At 35.5% G+C, this 23,078-nt stretch overlaps 1 protein-coding gene across 4 annotated transcripts in view; it reads right to left on the reverse strand.

Moving 5' to 3' along the window:
• FSTL5 (follistatin like 5) overlaps window positions 1–23,078 on the reverse strand; it is a 253,016-nt gene that overhangs the window by 150,881 nt on the left and 79,057 nt on the right. For all 4 annotated transcript variants that reach the window (XM_071743084.1, XM_071743087.1, XM_071743088.1 and 1 more), the window contains exon 4: window positions 22,666–22,914. In XM_071743084.1, coding sequence (XP_071599185.1) covers window positions 22,666–22,914 — 249 coding nt within the window. The remainder of the gene's footprint in view (window positions 1–22,665; window positions 22,915–23,078) is intronic.

Consider the following 23,078-nt stretch of genomic DNA (forward strand, 5'->3'; position numbering starts at 1 on the left):
GTAATATCTAGAGCACTTACTTCCCATAAATTAAATTACATATTTCTTCTGCAACTTCAAATACATTCAACATAGTTTTAATGTCAGGAAACTTCTCCTGAGCTGTCTTTCCACCTTAATACTGCTCACTTTTCCAACTATGTTCATGAAAGGCTGAAAAAATTAGCAGTGAAGGGGCCCATCGAAAGAATGAAGCTCATTTTTCTTGAAGGGACAAAAAGTGTACATGTAGAAATTTCTACACGAGACTTCCCACTTACCTGAAACTACAGCTCTTGTTTTGAAAAGTATTATTCATCTATTTACATTCAGTGATAACAAATCAAACAATTTGCTGAATAAAGGACTACTTTGGCCTTGAAAATTATATCCTACATATTATGGGATAGGACATACCACAATGGTTAGAGGAAGAATTTGGTATTTTCTTTTCTAGAACTGATGTATGAATATTCTTGATTACTTTACTGAGTTAGGCTATAAGATATGTAAAATATATTGATTTATTTGTATCTAGGCCACACTACTAGCCTGCATTAATAGCATGAGAAATAATTGTAGAAAGCAATACCAGAAGTTAATTTTTAAATAGTGGAGGGAAAAAAGAAAGTGTCAATCCACAGGGAAAAAAAGTCATTCAATTTCGCCATATAAATTCTGATTGAATTCTAGTTATTCAGAAGAGCATAGGGAAAAGAAAAACAAAAACATCTAATGAATTAAAACTAGTCCTGCTTTAGCAAGAGATCTAATTCAGTCACAAAATTAATTCATACTTATTTTAATTCATAAGGGAAGAAAATGCTAATAATCTGCACTCAACACTGTTTTAAGCGATGGTGTCTATTGAACAGTGAAAGGTGCCTTATAGGATGATATATAGATCATTATTAAGCCTAGTACTCAACATCTTTAATAATGACCTAGAAGATTCAGTGTGTAATAAACTGAAGAAATACACAAATCACACCAGAGATAAAGGAATACCAATGAGACAGAGATATTTCAAACCGTCTGAAAATAATGAAATTGGATTAGACTGAGAAAAATAATTTGGAACAGTTACTGAATAAAAAGAAGACATTTTCAGAGTAACACCACAGCAAGGGGATTTAAGCAAGAAAATAATATATTTTGTTGGTGTGAACTGGTAGCAAGAAAGCCTTTGCAGCATTAGTTGGTGTATACCAGAAGCTCCATATGACAGTGTTTGGGTATTTTCTACACTGCACTTCCAAAGCTGCTTCAGGAACAGAATGCTCATTTCTGGGCACATGATCAGAAAATTGTTGCTGAATTAACAGAGACTTTAAGAACAGTGAAAGAATTAAATGCCAGAGCAAGTTTTATATTAGAATATTTAGGTGAACTAAGGTGCTCTCCTCAGGTAGGACTGAAAAAGCAAACAATTAAAATGTATGGTTAAACAGCATGGTTGGAGAAGACTTAATTGCCACAGGAAACACAAATAAAGATAATATTAAAGTGTATTTAATTATGTGGAAAAAGACTCTAAACACTAGAATAAAAGTACTTGGAATAATTTTCTTATCTGTGACACTGAGACAAGATTCTCTGGCCAATTTATCACTAGGATAGTCCAGAACTTCAGACCAAAAGAAGCCAAGAAGAGGAAAAAGATTAGCATATAGTATGAAATAACAAAGATTTAATGTCTGAGAAAAGGAAATCAGTGTAAAAGCAGTGAGAGCCTACAAATGCCAGAAGTCCTAAACAAAGATACCATTTCTCAGCACTTCACTTGTTAGGACTTCTCCTGATCAGTAATTTTCATGTATAGCATCTAGTTTGATAAAGTATGTTTTTCAGTACTGGATGTATATTAAGAGGCTTTTCAGACTAAAAATTGTTTCATAAGTTATAGCAAATAATTATTTAAGTGTAAATGAGAACTGAACTAGGCCAAATCAAAATCAGACTCACAAACGGAGTTTACCTTACTCTGAAAGTAATTTTCTCATTCAGATTCAGATGAATGAACAGATGCAAAAGATTTACTTCAGAGAGAACTCATTTGAACAAGAGCCTGCCAAACCAAAAAGAACCCAACGCTTCCCCCTCCCCCCAGCCCAACATTTTCTATTGCAGGATAAGCAAACAAATTAGCAAATAAGCAAACAAATTATTCTAATACACTCAAATGTCAAAAACCTTACAGGCATGAGGGACTGGAGTTTAAAAAAGGTTAATTTCAGCACTCAGGTATGCCTGACTAGTGTTAGATTACAGTAAGAAATTGCTGCAATTATGTTAAGCCATCTAACTGTATCCCTAAAGTTTTTAGCTCTAATAGTGATAAATTCAGGAATTTTGAGTAAACCTATCATTACATTCATATCAAAGCATCATTTGGAATGAAATTTTGTCTCTTAGTTACATAATTTCAAATCAGCATTAAGTTCTCTAAATTAACTTGAATCCTGCTTAAAAAAGCCTTTAGACTCACAAAGCAATCAGAAATTCAGTGCAGTTTTAATAAGTAAAACAGTGGGGAATATTTCTTACAATTCCAACACTCACAGGAAAAAAAAATAAAAACTTGAATCCTTCTTTACATAGGCTACTCATTCTCAGAAACCACATCCCTAGGAAGATTCTTTAGCTGTGAGACAAGAGAGTACTAAAACAAAAACAAACCTCCCTTTTAATGTCTTCAGTTGAACCTCTGTAACTTAAAACAGTAACTGAAGCAAGGACTAGGACTTGATCCTTCCACATTAATGCTCCAATTAACAAGGGGGAAAATATTTCCCACCCATGAACTTGCACACTGAGTAAGCAGAATAGGCCAACTCTCAAAGCTGACTGTAGGTTTGGAGATGCAACTCTTGCATTGGAGTCCTCACTTCACATTAAACTGAAGGGGCAGATGATCCTTGTTTCCCACAGGGATGCTGACAGATGCAAGAAGGACACCAGTACCTGCATTTTAATGAGCTCTACAAGTGCTTCAACAGAGCTCTGATTACACCTAAGGAAATGAGTTTCTACAGGTGAAATACACAGCAATTCTGACTCTGTCTGTGCCAGACAGATTCCAGACAAACTGATTCAGGGCATCTGTGACAGTCAAATACTTTGGCAGCAACAAGTTCTACATTCTTTATCTAAAGAAATGTGTGTGCTTACTTTTTGCATTAAAACATTAAATTAGGATCCCAGAGGGACAGTAAAACAAAACAAACCAATAAACCCTTTTTATGTTCTTAATCACCCAGGGATCTGGTGGTGTTGGCTGGCATTAGGGAAAAACTTTGTTTGCAGTGACAGTTACCATGCAATTGTCTCAATGAAGGTTCCCATTATCTTCCTGCAGGAGTCTGTCTTGTTAGACTGTCATTTAGCCTGAGTATTAATAGTGAGTGCCAAGACTTGTTAATGCCCTTTCCTCTCCCATGACTCTTTCAACCACCTGTTTCTCCTGCTACCATAGTTTTATCTTATACCACTTCAAATATAATTTTTCACAATTATTCACAGAAAGCTATCTAAACACCAAAAAAACCCAAACCAAAAAACCTGTAAGGCAAAATTTCTCCATTAGGAAAGACATCTAAGACATCTACTTAGAGAATTATACATATTTATATATACAGTGCCCGAGTCCTACAGATTCTGATATGCTGCACCTAAATACTGGGCAATATTTTATAATTAATCTTAAAAAATTAAGAATAACAGCAGCAAAACAAGAAAAATAGATTTCAGAAAGCTTTTTTCTGAGAGAAAAATATACCAGTATATTCTAGAACATTTATCAAGGCAAGATTTGCCTCAGAAATAGTACTTCGGTAGCTTGAAAACCCAAGACTTATGCATGGTGGTGCAATGGTACTGCAATGACTTACTGGTCTTACTCAAAGAACAGACTTGGAAATGAATTCTCCAAGCAGCAGATTTAAAGACCATCTCATATAATGGTCTTGGTTAAATTGGTCATGGCATGATTAAATTGAATAATTCCCTCTTACACAAACTTTTATTTAAAAAAAAAAAGTAAAAATGGGATTTCCTGCAAAACAGACCAGCAAGGCGGGGCAAGGGTTATATCCAATATGATGTATGAAAGTAATTTTGAGCTCTGAATCCTTATGTTGCAGGTTGCCAGAAAACAGAAAGATATACCCATGAAAATTAGCTGAAGACCCATCCATCCTCCCAGTGTGCACCTTTAATCTGAAAAGTACTGCTAACAATTAATGCTCAATTAAAAAGGAAAGGGAGGTATAAACCACAAGAACAAGGTAGATTGCTCAGAATTTCAAGAAACGTAGTTATGAATTGTGAAGAATGTGATTAAAATCTTGTTTGCAGTTGCTATTAAGTATTTTAAATTTACTTAAAATTTTAAGCAAGTTAATGCCTTTTACAACTGGATAGCTACACATCAGTATATTTACCAATAAAGTATCAGAAGAAACCTTGATTATCTGTATCTGCCAGATACTCACTATCCAAGATTTGGAACTTCAAATGTTGAAGCAAAACAATATTCAGCCTTTTGTTATCTGTTAGTCTGAGGACAACTGCATGCAAGACTAACTTGAAATGAGATGGGAAGATATTAGTTTCTGGTAAAATCTATTTTTGATAACTCATAAGCAGTTTTTTGTCTTGTTTTAGAATTTAAAAAATAATAAATTAAATTCTAAATTCAGTGTCAATTAGCATTTTAATGATATGTCAGGAGTGAAACAAGGCTCCCTTGTGGCAGATCTAAATAACTTTTTTCCATAGGAAATACCATTTCAATGCATTCAACCTACATTTTGCTAGAAATAACAAATAGCCTGTAGTGAAGTTTACGTATTATCAAGTGTTTCCACTCATGTTTTTTTATTAAAACTCCAAACAAAATTAAGACAAAAAAATCAAAACCAGACACAAGCTATTCAGAGTGTAACTTTCTCATACATATTTACAAGGACATTATACCAAAGCATCGCTTCAATTTCTAGAGTCTTCTATATACAAGTATCAATTTAAATATTAGTAAATACTATTTTTCTATATCATAACACACATTCGTGCCACCAAAGCCACAGTCCTTGCCCAGAAAAACACCTACTATCTTGAAAGAGGTTTTGTCTAGAAGTACAGAATAGATTCAGGAAGCTAATTTTAACTCCTACAGACTGACCAAGTAAGGTTAGGACATAGAATACATAAGGTACTTCTTACAAAGTGATGCTAATTAACATTGAAACAAGTGATGTGATACTTAACATGGTACTACTTCTGCCTCCTTCTGAGTCCTTTCCTCCCCTCTGTGATGAAATTTACTGGCTGTGACAAAGCCAATAAGGAAATGTTCAGTGACTTCAGCTGAGTCAGCTTTTTGTTACTTGTACTGGAGAGCAGAAGACAGAGTGAACAGCCTAATAAATCACAGTGCAGTGGCAGGTCCATAATGGGAGAGAGATATCTTTTAGGGAAACCAAAAAAAATCTCAATGATATTTACATATCCAGCAACACCAAAACTTTACTTTCAAACCATCAAAAATCAGGACTTTCTGGTAAGAATTTTAGATGCTACACTGTGCTTTCTGAAACGAGTATGTGCATACTGGCCAGAAAGAATTATGAAACTGTCTTATAATCAGCTATTGCTTCTTAACTCAAAGCACTTTAAAAAAATCACAAGGAACTCCAACTATTTGCCTACAAGTAGCCCTAACTTAGACAGCTTTTTTTACGTGTCTGCAACTTACAAATTTCAATGCACAGAGTATTTGAAATACACTTGGAAAGAAGTATGAATTAATTAAATTCCTTCAATTTAGAATGTAAAGTAGACTGTAGCAAGACGAACCTCTTTTAGGGCACGGCGCTCCAAGGTCCAACCAGGTGTTCCAGGAGAAACTCACGAATAGTGCTCTGAGTCTAATGCTCTCAGGGCTGAGCAGCCTGAATCGGTGCTATTGCTCCAAAAGTGGCCTCCCCTCTGGCTTCCCCAGGTGTGAGCTTTATTGGCCCCCTAATCCTGCTCATGCAGTAGGGGCCCACCCTAATCAGGCACAGGTGGGCTTAACACAAGCTCATGCCCACTACCTGGCAATTAGTGCCACCTGGTTGCCTCATTTCACTACACTAGACTGATATTTTATCTAGTTGATCCTAGCAGAATTTAAATGGTTACTCTCATAGGACAGATAAATACTACAGTGCACAGAGAAGCATCTGTTCCCAAGCACAGTAACAGAAATAAAAGGACAAAAAAATACAGTCAAAAAGTCAACATTGTATCTTACATAGTCACCAGTAGTAAAGAGGCACCAGTTGGCCCACTCTCCTGTCAGTAATACTATCTACACCACTATCTACTACCCACCAAAACCAAACAGCTACACAAGTCATCTCTTCAGTGAGGATGTGGATTTTCCAGAATTACCATCACTAATGCTGTGTCCACTTTAGCCATTACATTCAGAGAAATACTGTGAAACTGCAAAAGCACTTTTTTTTTTTCCCATTCAACTTAAATTCCATCAGAAATAAAATCACAGGACAGATCTCTGCACAAACCTTCCACCTCTGGATATGAGCACATCCAGTTCCGATTAAATATTTGGAGATTATTTTGTGCTAACCTTAACTTCCACTCAGCATACATCAGCACAAGGTAACCAACAAGTTCAGGCAAAACCGAATGAATTTTTGAAAACGACATGAAAAGCAAAGTAGGCTCAGAGGACTGCATGCTTTTTCTCCAAGGCACAGAAACAGCACATAGAACTTGTGGCTTTGTCTGAAACATTAAGCCAGGCTGTATAATTAAGCAGAAATGCAGAATTAAAGCTTCCTAGGTAATACTAATCCTTCTACCTTTTGCAAACACAACTGGAAATAATTAGTCATTCCATCACTACAAAACATATATGTAGTCACCTTTCAGGGGTCTTTAGTTTCTATAAATCTGCCATGATGAATAGGTATAATTCATATGTAAACATCATCAACCTAATGCTCTTCAGGTCATAAACTGCTAAGGAAGCAAAACCCAAATTTATGATCACCAGTTCAAAGTAAAATAGAGCTTCACACGTATAAAAATGAAACTTCAGCCAACTCATCATGGATATTTGCAGCTTACAAACAACTCAAAATAATGAGAATCATTAACTCAAACTCCAAAAGCTAACAACGTTTAACCTTGCATAATGTGTATTAAATGTATGTGCTGGAAAAACATGCCTTGCATATCTTATACTTTGGTCAAATAGGAGTCATAAATTTGTCCCACTTTACAGTTTACTTCCTCAAGTTATCTTCCACTATTTTTCCGTATATCAAATTAAAATACCTCCAGCAAAAGTTACTTTAGTTTGTTGTTTTTTTTTTTAATGTTTGGACAGCAGTAGTTTCCAGGTAGAATCATAGCATCATAGAATGCCATAGATGCCATTGGCATAGAATACCAATGCATCATATGCCAAGTTGGAAGAGACCTTCCAGGATCATCAAGTCCAACTCCTGTCCTTGTGCCTGAAAGCATGTTTCTTGAGCTCAGGCAGGCTTGGTGCTGTGACAACTTCCCTGAGGAGCTTGTTCCACTGCTCAATTGCCCTCTGGGTGAAAAAACCTTTTCCTAATATCTAACAGAAACATCTTATTAAACTTCCTACCATTCCCCCAGGTCCTGGTTTTGGTCACAGGAGTGAAGAAATTCATGCCAGTCACACCTCTTTCCCCTCCTGAGGAAGCCATAGACTGCAATGAGGTCAACCCTCAGCCTCTTTTTCTCCAAACTGAACAACCCAACTTGAGTAACACTTAGGTAACAGTTATTTAACAAACTAATTAAGTCTGAGTGTGACAACACCTACTTTTTACTTGTCTCAAAGAAATGGGAAAACATAAAATCCCACCACATTCCATTTTAAAGTCTGTTTTGCTTTCTAATATCACATTCAAAACAGACTATGCTTTCAGAAACTCCAGATATTAAATGCAGCAGGAACTCAAAGGTGCTTCATCTGCTTTGTTGGAATAGCACATAAATTACAAATTCCAGCTAAAAGATTGTGTACAGAAAATGAATGGCTCCTCAATTAAGGATCTTGTGTAGTATTTTCTGCAATTGTTTTTCCCCTTGGATCTCATATTTACTAATCTTCTAATGGATATCTCAGACACCTCCATGCCAATGGCTTCCTTAAGTAATTAGTCAAAATAGTATTGCTCCTGTAGGATGACATGAAGGATTCAGACCTCAAAAATTGATTTTGTAAAGATCTGTTTAAGATATAGGAAAGAATAATCATGAAGTATTTGTCTAAAGGTTCCAAAATACCTTTTCCTGCTCAAGGCTTAGGTAATGTTCAAGTTCATTGAATTAATTGTATTGCAGACTGCAACTGACAAGTCTGAAAATATGCTCTTTATGGCTTCTCATTTTTTGCTGGGCTTAAAGCTTAAATATTTTTTCTCTCATATTGATTTACAGAGATAATTTATTTTGTACCTACTTGCATTAGAATTGCCCAAGTCACCGGTTCATCCATTCCTCCTGACAGAGCTCTGATCACATTTCTTAAGCAATTTTTTCACTCATCCATCACTGGCACCTGTTCTAAGATTTGATTTTCACTCTCTTTTCCCCCTGCTGGACATTTCTCCTCATATGGCTAGAGAGGTATAAAGCCTTTACTTCTTACCACATCCAAGTAATGTACTCTGCTGAGTACCTGTCTTACCTAAAATTGTTCCTGTCTTATTCAGTTTGATTTTAAAATGACTATCGACTTACTACTGTAGAACCATAAATCATCAACTACTTCAGCATTAAAATTCTGGCTTGTGAACAGCACAACTCATTCGTTGAGCACACTCGTTACAATCATTTCAGATGCTGATTTTTTTCATTAGGATGTATTTTAGTATGGCATTTGTAAAACCTACTCTGAGAAAGTACATATGCATTAAAACAGAGACACTTGATGCCCTCCTGATGTTCACTTTATGAAGGTGGCTTTTAGCTGCTACCTTGAACATTATAGTCAAGCACCTACAGGCAGGCAATCCTCAGCCTGAGTTTGCAGTGTCTAAGTTGTAACACTTAGCCCACATAGAACAGAAGCAAACCTGCTAGGCAACACTTGTACAATATGCCTGTCTGCAACAAGAAAAAGAGATGGAGAGAGGGAGAGGAAGAGAGCATGAGCAGGGGTGCACACACACACACACACACACACACACACTCACACACTGGTGTGAACCTTCCCCAAATATTCTGTCTTCAGTTGGTTGTGCTGCATACTTTTACTGACTGGTACTGCTATTCTGTTACAATTTCTTCCATTTAAGATTCATCTAACTTTGTTTTCCATTAGTTTCTATGTTAGCAAATAAGGTAGAACAGAAACATAATCATGTTACTTCAGGCAGACCACTGAACATAGTTCATATTCCCAAAAGAAATTTAGTTTAAGGAACTATAATGCCTTTCTACAAATTGTATGAAATCATTTGCATTGGTCAGTACATAGTGTTTCCATGACACAGCAGCAGTTTTCTACAGAGCTTACCTCTTGCCTGACCCTAGATACACAAGGTCCACCTCTATCCTGGAGATCATCCACTACTGTTAGTAACAACAGCCAGCAAGTTATTTCCCAATGAATTTAACCTTCCCCTGGAAGTCAGCTGAGAGGTCAAGACAGATATACCATGGGGAGCACACTTGTCTTAATTCTGTATTTGCACTGATGCTGATTATTTGCCATTTGAAGATTTTCATTACAGTAATTTCTGATAATATTTCTTTAGTCAGAAATAAATTATTAATTTCCAAACCATTTTAATCTTTTTTAAATGCTTTTGTGCACATGAGTTGACTAAACATTTTATGCAGCATATAATACCTATAGGCATTCAAAATTTGGCAGCTGTATCTTCTGGTGTACTTCTTGCAAGCAACCCAGAGTAAATGAGTTGGTTTTCCTACTGAGATTGAGACTTCACATGGAGAAAAGCAACTCAATGACAACATTCATGGCAAAGCAACCAAACACAAAGTGATTCATCACCTGATGACATGAGGTAAATTTATAGAAGCTTTTGAACTGGTCAGTATGCTAAATTGTCCCATAACGTTATTCCAAGTTGTTCAAGTAGCTGCTGAAGCCACCTGACAGACAGCCACTGATGGCTTCTGTATCAGAAACACCACACGGTCCTGTCCTTGATGGTGGTAGTGCTGGATGTCTATTCACATCCTATCTACTGGAAATCTTTGTCTTACTTTAGCCAGTGGTAACTTAATTACTTTTCATATCAGACAATTTACCAGGAATAATAGTCTTCTTTAGTTTTGGTTTTTTTTAATATTGTTGTTGGGTTTTTCTGTTTGTTTTTTTTTTTTTTTTAAATATAAACTCACTTGAAATGGAAACATTTTTTAGGTTTGCAACTGCAGGTCAAATACTGAGCATTCCCAAAACATAAGACAGCAAAAGGCTTAGAAATATGTAAAGAAATTTTACTAACTATCCCATAAAAAACTATCCCATAAAAGCCATGCCAGGAGGACTGTTCAAAGACATTATTTTCAAATTTTGAATTAGAGGAATAATTATATATTTATTAGTCTGGCTGAATTGCTATGACATGATTCGACTGTCATAACAGTATGGGATATATTTCAGAGGTGATACTGGATGTCAGCAGAGGAAATTGAAAATAGTTCAACTGATAGATTTCTAGCTTTAAGAGGTTTCTTTTCTATTAAGAAATGAAATGGTGCTATTGCCTGTAAAAGGAGTTAAAATGTTATTAAATGTCTGTACTTTGACATAAATCCCAAAGCTATTTGCTGTCTCTTCCTGCATGTTACCAGCAATCACAAAAATTCAGATCACCAAAATACTTTAAAAATGGTGCCCAGAGCAGGCCAATTTTTATTGGCAGCAGAAATTGTAGTCAAGCAACAAAGGAACTTTTTTTCCCTAAGCAAGTCTGAACTGGTCATTTAGTGTTCATACTGATGAAAATATTCCCTGCAGAGATTCTAAAACAGAGGTGGAAACTCAGTCTCACCAGCAGAAAGAAAATCTATCAAAGTTCCTTTAAATCAAGCATTCCTTTTGATTTAAGACAGTGCATAACAAATGGGCATCTCCTGAAAAGAAGTGGTATAACATGGCAGCTTCTGGACACTGAGACAGCATCAAAAACTGAAAGGTAAGATGTAAGGCAAAAGGAATGAACAACTTACAGGATTTCTTTTCTCATCCATCTCTCAACAGTCATGTAGAAACTACAATTTTCTTCATTTCTCTAACTACTTTAACCATTTTATTTTGACTACTCCACTCAAGCCTCTTTGTATTAATCCTAAAATTCATTGGTCTAGCATTGCTTGGAAGTGTTTTATGGTTTTTGTTTTGTGGGGGGTGTTTTTGTTTCGGTTTTGGTTTGTGTGGTGATTTTTTTTTTTTTTTCTTCCTCCTTGTTCTTGTTTTTTAAGTATCCTGGAAGTTCCCCATAAGAAGCTATCATTTCCTCATGATGTTTACATCTCTCATGTCCAAAGGACTGTGATAGCATACATGCTTTGAACACTGGACAAATACTTTCACTTTTTTTCTTCATAGTTATCCTTCTACATTATAAATTTTTTCTCCACCAAAAAAAACCCTATGCACGATTAGCAAAGGTAAATTGTCCTCCTCCACAGTCAATGTGCCTATGTAAAGATGATCATATGTATAAACACATACATGTAAGTATAGGATTACCTAACAGTTTGTATATATACACATATAAACAAACAATAACCTGTGTGGGCATTTTGCTTTGCAAACTAATAATTTTCTTCATTGGGCAGTTATAAACACTGACACAAAAAATTAGCTGGCTAACCTGGGCTTCAGCAGCTGCAGTAGCACACACACCAATTCAAAATAAAACCTTGCAGTTTACACAACAAAATGACTCCACTGTTCAAATCCCAGTGCATTACATTTCCACCTACAGCCATAGAGACTCTGATGGCAATAGGGACAAAAAGTTCAACCTTAAGAAAAACCTTGACTAAGGTCACTTCAAAGAAAGACCAAGCAGATCCTGAATGCAAATGACAGAACACAGAAGCTCCAGCAATTTCTCAACTGTCACACTTGCCATGTAATAGAAGGGAATAATTCACTGATGCAGATTTCAAAAAGCAGAACAAAGAACAATAAAATTCCCAGCCTCAGTTTTTATCCCCTTTATCCCACTTTATGGAAGTGCATCTTCAGAACAGAAAATTAATCCCTTGAAGTCATTCAGGGAGAAATTTCTTTAGCTTAGTACAGTCCCATGATCAAAAAATAGCAAGTTACAAAACAACCTATTCTTTCTGTTTCCACAACAAGTTGTGGTTTTAACTTTACAAAATTAACTCCTTTGATTGGTCAAAATTGTACCTACTGTGTATCACCTTCATAATAACAGCTTCTCTTTAGTAACTAGCTCTAAACCTTTAACTTTTATTTGGACCATTTTTGTACAAAACCTTTCATTTCTCCTTTTATGGACTTGCTTAGAAAAATTGTAAATAAATTTAAGCTGATGGCATTTCTTCAGTTATTAGGCATTATTATACATATTGTATGGATTGATTACCCTGGCTTTTTATTATAGTACCCTCGCTTTGTATTAGGGCATCTATTCACCTCTATACAAAGAAAAGCTTTGTCCATGTTTTCTGCCATTATTATAACAATTTTTTAAAGTAATTGCATTTCAAAATTAATTTTTTCAGTCATAGTGGAAGACTTTTCAGTGAACATTTCAGTTAATTTTTTATTTGCACATGCAATTGCCATATATTTTGCATTCACCTTCTTGTCAAGTGAGCTTCCTCTTGCCTGCTAGTCCAATAAGCAAATAAAAAGGTTACATACTAAAAAAGATACACTTTCTCTTACAAGAGAATTAAGATCCATTATTCTTCGGTTTTTCTTCTGCCTTTTAGAAATGGCAATATGCTATTCAGCCTTCTGCACTGAAAGCACAAGTGCTTCAATTATGCATCATAAAAGAGCCCTTAAATATTGCAAACATTGAACCGTTCCTCAGGTGAACTTTGCATACATTTCCTATGCTATCAGATGATTGTTTCAGAGTCCCTTTGTCAAAATAGGCAAAAAGCACTGCCTGAGCTTTAACAAGTACAAAATTAGAAATTTATCTGTGCCCCATCATTCACTTTTCAGTTAAAAAATTCTTTGAGCTTCAAGGTCCAGAAAGCTTCATAAAGCCTTTATATACAACTCAGGAAAATATTTTTAGCAGATGTAGACAGAAAAATGCACCCATAAGGCATCATAGAGTCACAATCTCTGAGTATGAATAACTGTGTAAGGAAACGACCCTTTTTAGTCAACATACCCTGATTTTCATCTAGAAACAAGTAAGTAAAATGGACACCACAGACTGGTTTCACCCATGGATCTTTTACCGTATGAAACAGGAATGCTAAAATACAGATCAGAACCCAAGAGGTTTGAAAGTATCCTCACTGTAACCACAACCACCACCACTGCAAAAAGAAGAAAACTGACAAAAAGAAGCTTTGTTGTTTTTTTCTTTTAAACACAATTTTTTGGGCAAAGATGAAGATTTTTTTTTTTAACTGACATTAAAAGGTGTTATTACTAGGTATTTTAGTTGAGCTCCTGGGGTCTTTGTTTACTGTTATTTCCAATAGTGATGTGTTAGTCTAATAGAAATAGTACTTAAAAAATAAAGAACAGGAAATTTGAGTGCCTTCTGATCTTTTTTTTTTCAAATGCATATTTTTTACAAACACTGAAGATAAACAATTCAAGTCTGAATTTTATTTTTTTTTTCAGAGGGTGAGAATTTTCTTGCTATTTTTAAACTTTTAAACACTTCAAAGGAGTTGTACAGGAAAATATTCAGAAATTTAGTTAAAATGTGTGGTCAGTTTCTAGAACGTACAAAGTAGGTCAAATCACATCCCTGGTTAAGTAAGGAACTGCCTGCCACCAGCTGTGATATTTACTAACCTCAACCTTTCACAGACAGATTCATGTTGCACCACTTCATTGTGGAACTATGCCTGTGTTTTGATCAGTGGATCTAGGAGCTCTTTTTTTCTTTCTGGGTCTGATTTACATTTGAGGCAAGTCCTGGGACTATTTTAGGACAACATCCAAGTCGACTAACTTGTGTTCTTTTATCCAATCCTTTCATTCTGTGAAAAACTTTAACAACATAAGGTGAAAATGGGACATGGTTCCCACATCATATGCATACAGCTTAAGTCAAGTATCCTCATGTATCTAACATATATTTATTTCTTATGTTCAGCGTTATTAGGGACTGCAAATTCTTTTACCAGTTTTTTTTCTACAAGTATGTTTTTTCCAACCACATAAAAGTATGTTTTCCCAACAACTGTAGCTAAAATTTCTGCTTTAAAACTTTATCATACAGTAAAAAAGATGGATATATTCCCAGTGTGGCCCTTCACCATCTGCTTAAGCAAATACACTTAAAGCTGCTTCTCCAATTGTGGTAAAATGACAGCAAATCTAGTAGTACACAGAGCTCATATTCTAAAATGATCATTGTAAAACTACAGTTTGGATCACTGGAGACTAATAAAAGCCTTTATCTTACAGTTGAATGGAAAGGACCTTTGTCAAAGACAAGATGGAGTATGAAAATAAAAAAAGATAAATTCCATTATTTTTTCAATTCCCAAAATTTTAATTGATACACAATTTTACTAGATGTAAGGAATGTTTTCTCATTTTCCAGGTGGGATTATTCATAAATACAAGTAATTTCTTAACAAAAGTTCAGCTAACATCTTCTGTGTAGCCTGTTACTCTTAATTATCAAAATGATGACCAGGAAATGCCAGATTCATAGCTTTCTCCTTGCACAGTGAAATATTCTGACCAAAAACTTTTTCTATTCTGTACCACTAACATTGCTAGCTATATATCACATATATATTGAAACACTGCTAAAAGCAAAGCATAAATACATTGCATGTTTACTGGAAGTCTTAGTAATATTTGTATAGAGAATACAGCTAAGAACTCTACTGCTTTAAGGACAACATCAGCAGTTTTCTTCAGCAAAAACTCTTTTTTACAGTCTTAGTCTTTAAAAGGTGGAAAGAAAAAAAATTTCCACCATCTGTTTCAGCCCTGAGGGAGACAAACTTTCCTGGCAATGTATAGTTCAGGATTTAATTGCACCCAAAGCCAATACAAATAAATGCAAAAATATAAACGATCATTCTTAGCAAGTGAAAGTTTTGTAGAATTTTACTTTACCTTATTTCTTTGGGTTACATTTAAGCCTATTTTTGCTGTAATCTGTTTTATTTCTGTTGCTTGCTTACAACAATTTTAAATTAAATCAATGTTACTATTCCAGATAAAGATAAAACTAAAGATCTAAAAATATTTTGTTATTGCCCAATTTATCAAATTTTATTTATTATATGCTTTTATGAGGAAGGCAACATTTGCTAAGGCCAGTGACAATGGAGACATTTTCTAATCCCAAATAACTTTTTTTGAAGCAAACTAGTTTCTTCATGAAAAGTAAAAATATGAAATAATATACATTTTATGAATATATTAATATTTTTAATATGAGTAGCAAAGCTCTGTGATTTAACTGGCAGTATAAGGGAAAAGCTCAGAGTCAAAGAAGAGAACTAAATTAGAGGCACATATTAGGTATTTTGAATTCCTGAAATTAACTTTTTAAAACCTATTTCAGATGAAGGATTCTTTCAGCCATTCCATTTTGACTTCAATTTAAGTGAAGTCTGTTTTTTCTAAGGACAAAGCCTGTCCCTTAATTTTATAATATGCTCTCTTTTAATTACAGTTTATGTTAAAAGGAGCATAGTTTCAAATTACTGTCTTTTGCTTGCAATGCTGTCAGTTACAGTGGTATAAATAACTACCTTAATAAAAAAAAAACAACCAAACAAACCAACCAAGGTATTTAGTATAAAATCCGCCAAGTCTTTGTAATAAATAAAACATATACACAAACATGTCCATCAAAATTATGCTACTTAGGTTATTGTATTTACCAGCCCATGACACAATTAACAGAGTACACAGCTCAAGTCTTCAGTTAGAAACTGCTTGCAGCTAATTAATTTCTTTTCACTTATAACACTTGCTCATACCATAACACCAAATATTTGAAATAGTAACAGTAACAACAATAACTTTTTTGCAGAAATCAACAGAACCTTGCCTACACCTGGCATGGCGCTGCCAATGATCACGTTACTTCAAAGTATATCCATTTCTCAGGTTCCACTAAGGGTCTACACATTAAAAAGAACCCTAAAAAGGCAACATTATTTTCCCAGTAGCAGGCCCAAATTAGTAGGTTAGAAGGGAGGCAGACCACTGGCAGAACATCACTGACACCTACCCACTGATCACACCTCGCCAGTACTCCTGTCTCTCTTCCTCTGTTCTCTCCAACTCTCCCTCAACAGTAGTGGAAACCACTGGCTGAAGCTGAATATTGTGCACTACTTTCTACCCTTCAAAACCAGGTCAAAGATGCATAACTACAGGTGTTTTCCGGAAACAATTATCCACAGAATCACGGAACAGTTGAGGATGAAAGGGACCTTCAGGGGCCATCTGGTACAATCCCCCTCCCTGTTCATGAGCCACCAAGTGCTGCTTGCCCATGAACACGTCCAGCCAAGTTTTTATTACCTCCGAAGAGGAAAACTCCACAACCCCTTCAGGCAACTTGTGTCAGTTCTCAGTCACCCTCACAGGAAAAAAAAGCTTCCTGATGTCACCTCTGCTTCAGTTTCTGTTTTTGCCTCTAGCCCTCTCATGGAGGAGAGACTGGCTTCATCTCTTTGCACCCTCCCTTCAGTTATTTATATACATTGATGGGATTCCCACTGTCTTCTCTTCCCCAAGTTGTACAGGCCCAGCCTGTCTGCACCCAAGAGGTGCTCCAGTCCCTTAACCATCTTTGGGGCCCTTCACACAACCATCTGCAGTATGCCCATGTCTCCCCTTATTCCACAGAGCTCAGAACCAGACACAGTACACCAGATATGGCCTCATCAGTGCTGAGGAGATGTAAGGATCATTCCTTTTGGTCTGCTGGCTAATGAGGCCCAGGATACCATCAACCCTCTCTGTCACACAGGTACTCTGCTGGCTGATCCTTTCTCGTATCTCTTCTGTGCTACAGGATCCCTCTCTCATCATGTTCTCTTGTATGAAATGAATGATGAAACAGATAAGTGCACATAATTGACTTCTATATATAATGCTTATAAATAACTACTGTTTTCTTATTCAACCAAATATAAATTGAACTGCACGCTTGAATTTTATTCAGCATTTGTTATAATAAAGAAAACTGAATGAGACACTTCATCCAATACCTAAAATCCCAAATGTCAAAGAATAACTTAATTTTCAGCAAGAATGAATACACGGACTTCTAATTTAAAAGATTTCTTTTTCAAGGAAATATTATCCAGGTACACTGATTTGGAAAAAACTATTGTACTATACTTGGCAAATACATTGGAGTAGTAAGCATATGTGAAACTAGTGATGCAAACACAATATATCCCTTTTAAGCCAAAAATCACTAGAACTACTTCATTTTTTTTCTTCCCTTAAGTGCTCTTTCCTTCTTGGAAAAGAAAGGGAGGGGGGGGAAACTGAAACAAATGACACTAAGTGTAGTTTCATTGAAATTCCTGAAGCTCACACAGACTGGTAGTCAAGAATATTATCACAAATAGGCAATGAATTGCCATGTACATTAAGAAAATAGGCAATCTGTGTAATCACATCTACATTTCAAATGTTGCTTGTTTGATTCAGAGAGTTGATAGAGACCTTAGAATGCAGCTTTCAGCATAAATATAGCTTCTCTGAATAGATCCATCTTCTAGTAATGAAGCAGAAGTTTTAAAATTCAAAGTCTTTTACTAGCAAAAATTTGTGATGTCCATAGACTCATTTCTTTGCATGGTAACAAACAGCACTGATACCCCTAAAGAGCAATTTTAAACTTCATTAAGTTTCATACAGAGATTAACCAGAGAACACTAATTCCTCATCATTATATGAATGCAGAATACATAATAGGTTAGACCTTTTTGACATGCATATTCCAGTGTTGAAGGAAGTAATATGCAAAGATTGAGACTTCCCTAGCTAATAAAAATAAGAGATGTTTTTGCAGTATGTTTTAGCCAGTCAAAAAAACACCAAAAAACAAACTATAATATGTTTGAGGCTTGTCAATGCCCCCCTATTCCTACATTTTCAAAGTATAACTTAATTCAAAGGAAGGAAAGCTGAGTTCTAGGCTTCAGTCACACAGTGGTACAATATCACCAATAGCAATGAATTTGGGGTATGTTGAATAATTAATTCTTAAATTAAGAATGTTACGTGTATGTTCTACACTCTGCAGATTCAGTAGCAGGTATTCCATAGGCAGGCCTTGAGTCTCTCTTGGTTGAGGCAATTTAAGACAATTGTGGGTAATTTAAGAGAGGTGTTTGTGACAAATTTTTTGCAGATGCTCAAGGAAAAACAGTGACAGTCTTCCAGATCTCATGAGCACTGCAACTCAAGAAAATTAATCATGTAGAAACAGCAGGTTAGAGAAACAGAGCTAAAATTTAGGTCATGGTTTCAGGGTGCAATAAAAAGAACCATTTTTCCATTGGTTAGAGCACCACCTCCTAACAAAAAATGCTGAAAGAGTAAAATATTTACCTCCAGGTAACACAACAGTGATTTCTACCACTCTGTGTATGTACAATTACTAATGTTAATAGTCAAAAACATGCATGAAACCTGCATGAAGTTATCCTTAGGAAAATCATCTTAAATCATTGTTACACTAAAGTGAACATATGTAGAACATAATCTGAATTCCTATGTAAATTAACTAATTCCTATACTGTCAAACATGTTTCGAGATCACTCAGAACCTTTCTTGCTTGTCTTCTGATAGGTTTCTGAAAGATTTTTTATTTTTCATAATCTGGTTCATGTTAAATAAACACCTGGAGATTTACAGGTCATCAGAAATAACTTTAAGGGTGTATACTATCTACAGGAATTCAAGAGAAGAGTGTAATAATAGCAACGTTTTTCAGAACTTGAAAGAAGCCAGTTGACAGACAGAGAAAAAAACAAAGACATCTTAGAAACAAGTTCATTTGCAATGAAAACACTGCACTAGAATGTAATTCAAATTAACATATCCAAAATTTAGTTTTAAAGACTGGCTAAGGATCAACATTAAATATCGGGCATGGGTATTCAAAGATATGTATTTAAGACCTGATGAAATACTTCCTGAAGTGAAATTGGTAAAATGACAGACTTACATTATGCTTTCAAAGTATAAAACCATCAAAACAGATTAAATAAATCAGTGCTTCTGAATCAATGTGTCAATAGTTTAGGAACCAGTCTAAGACCACACTCACATAAGGCACAAATCACACACACACACACACACAAAAATGAATAAGAGGAAAAAAATTAAAAATGAAAAAACAACAACAAAATCAACCAACAAAAAACCCCAAGCAACTGAACTATCATGCTGCAGTCACTGGAGAGCCTACAATGATGTTCTAGATCTTGTGTGGGCTACAGTTAGGATTCAGTTCACTTCAACTCACTTCTTCCAGCTTTCTTCCAAAGAAAAAGCCTACAGCTTTTCCCCTAGTATTTGCAGTCTGCTTCTGAAATCTTGTGGTTCTTTTGCTCGTGAGAGCACACAGTGCATGACTTGAGAACAGCCAGGACACTGGAAGCAAAGAGCATGCAGAGGCCACCAAGCCAAAGAGCAGTGTAGTCAGTAAGCCAGCAAAAGCAGCACCAGAACAGAATGGCATCAGCAGATCAGTCTTCCCAGCTCACAGTGTTAATATTGGATCTAGTGAACAATCTAAGCTGTGAACTTTGTTTTCTGTCTCTAGCATTTCCTTCAGTTCATCATTTATATTTCTTCTTCTTCCCACCACTGAACTCACCATCCTGACACTTAGCCAACTCTCTTTCCTCCTTGATATACCTGACATTTCTTAGCTTCCCCTATTTCCTTTCCCTTTTATCTTCTGATATATTCTGTTCAAAAATTAAAAACTTGTAAAGCCACAAAAAGAAAATTCACTATTTCATTATTAACTATTTCATTCAATATTTCAACTAGTAGCCAGGCATCTGCTTTCATTGTTGCCTTCCTTTGTTGCCTATCAGTTAAGATAATAATTTGATAATTCTTAGAATATTCCTTAAGGATGCTTTCTAAAATTTGCAGAATAATCTAAAATATTTTAACATTTTTAGAGAGTTAAAGCCTAAGAACACCTCTGCAAGTGTTTGTGGAACTTGAATTCACTAACATCCAGACACAGGACACTGGATTTCACAGGTGGGAAACAGGACATGACAGGTATACAAAATACTTGTAATACAATCCCCTTTTCTATGGATCTAATTTACTTCTCTGCAGAATACATTTTACCTCCATACCAAAATAATTAGTTTATTGAGTAACTCAAAGGATCACAGTCAACATCTAACCAAGAAAACAACAACAACAAAACCCACCACTGATTGCCACTGACTGAAGCAGAAACCTACTGTTTAAATCCAGCATCTAAATTAGGTGTCTGTAGCTGAACACCATTCAGGTATTCCACTGTCCACTACAACAGATAAGAAACTTAAATCACAAATTTAAAATTTTAGTGTTTGTTAGTCACTTGTTCTATGAGAGTAATGAATCAAGAAAAAAATCTGAACGAACTGCTGAGATTTTGTTAGGTTTTTTAAAGCTACTTAGGCTAACATAGCTGTTTCCTGTTTATAATGAGACTATGATTGTTCAGACACAGACAGAAGTATTCATGTTTTGTTGTTATTGCACACACCAATTGCTATAAGCCCCATATGCTGTTCTCTTAAAATCAGTTTTTGATTTTTCACTACCTCAGAACACATGTTAATTAAGGTCTAGATAATGTGATAGTATATATATACTTATATATATATATGATATATATATTTTTATATACCATAGAGTCCACATTTAATTTTGAACAAAGTAAAAAATTTACTATCACTTAAAATTGTATTTCCCACTATATTTCTACAGCTGCAGTTCAGTCTACAAATCCCTATTCCTTAATATGTTTTGATAAAGCTGCCAAGCTTGACATGTCTGTTGAAGGAGGAAAGGCACTTCACCTTGGCATTCAGTTCATTTACTCAACAATAAATTATATAGTTTATAACTATAAACGTCATAATTTTATAATTAAATTCTTGAGAAAGTATAATTTTTTGTGGGTCCCCCCTTTACACACCACCACCACCAGTATTCAGTTGTTCTACAGCAACAGCCTTCATAAAGAAGATATTGACATTTGTTCATTAATGAGGATGTTTAGATTTAGTAAAAAACAAACAAACAAAAAAATCCCCCCAAAAATCCAAACAAAAGTCAGCTTTCATTGAAAGGACAATTCTTCAACCATAAACGTAGTGAAAATACCAGATTTGAAAAATTTAAAGTTTGCTCCACTCAAAGAACCTTATACTTGAACACAAACTTGAAGATTCTGATTAAATTTAAAAGGAATATTCTAATTTAAATGGCTGGTCCCTACAAAGATGAATTTCATTTAACAGAAATGTCTTCATAGCCTTTTTTCTGTGGCAATAGTTATTATTAGTTGCTATTACTGCGAATGTAACTATATCCACAACATGTAATATTAACAAAAATCGGAACAGTCATTAAAATAATATGGATTAATTCAATCCCTAGGTAGACTCATTACAATTGTCCTTATTTAAAAAAATTCCCTCCCTCCCCTGTGCCCCACCTTCAAAAAGCCATCTGCCTGTTTTAACCAGTAAAGTCATGCTGGAAAGCTGTGAAAGCACTCATGGACAAGCTTAATCAAGGCCTCTATTGGTGGAGTTCCAGAAACCTGCAGGGTGCTCTCAAATTACACAAGAATGAGTAAGTTGCAATTGCTGACATCTTCAGTATAAGATGCTTAAAATAAAGTGTATCTCACACCATTCAGGCTGGCATCTCAGCATTCTGAAGATTAGTAAAAGCAGCTAAACTTGCATGCTTTGGTATGTATGCAAGTAAATTCTTCACTGGACAAACCCAAAGAAAGGTAGACCTGTTGGCCGAGCAGGTTGTTCATGGCTAATCAACTTCAATGCAAGTACAAGGTCCTCCCACCTTACAAAAACCCTCAAAATTCTAAATCCTGTTTTCCTTGTAACAAAGATTAATATCTGCCAGGCCTTGGGATTGTAAATACATACAGATGAATGAGGTCAACAGCTGCATTTGTAAGACAAGCTGCCACAGCTTAATTTCCAAAAGACAACTGGTTTATTCAGGTTAAAAAGGGGCAACTGACTGGAGCTCTGAATACAAAGAAAAATCAAAAAAAGCCATAAGATATCTCTGGAGTGAGATATTTACTGCATTAACTTTTCAGTGTACACTGTGCAGCCTCCATAGACCTTTAATTAAGCTGCTGGAAAACACATACCTGATAGTAAAAGCTCAGATATTGTTCAGCTGTGCTTACCTTTGAAGAAGCAATCTTCATTGTGTACAATGGTGACCTTTTTCTTCTTCAGACAGGCAGCCCGATGCACTTCACAGTGGTTTTCATAGAATTCTCCATCGGAACCACACACAGGCTTGTAATGTGGCTTGCAGTGCTCCATGCATAGACACTCAGCTTGGCCAGTCTCTCCATTCACAACACAGTGTCTACCCAGACCACAGTACTTGTTTTCACACGATCCAAAATGGCCATTTTGACTCATATACCCTAAAAAAAAAAAAAAAAAAAAAGTAGCTTTAGATATTAATTACTCTGTTTCATTGCATGCAAGAAACAAAAGGATTGTATTATGTAAATTATGTGTATGTCCTGTTACAACTTTGACTAATGCTTAACAGGTCTGCCATTCTCCCCCCCCCCCAGTCTGCCCT

This window comes from Heliangelus exortis, chromosome 4 (genome assembly GCF_036169615.1).
Source record: "Heliangelus exortis chromosome 4, bHelExo1.hap1, whole genome shotgun sequence".
In the NCBI taxonomy this organism is placed as follows: domain Eukaryota; kingdom Metazoa; phylum Chordata; class Aves; order Apodiformes; family Trochilidae; genus Heliangelus; species Heliangelus exortis.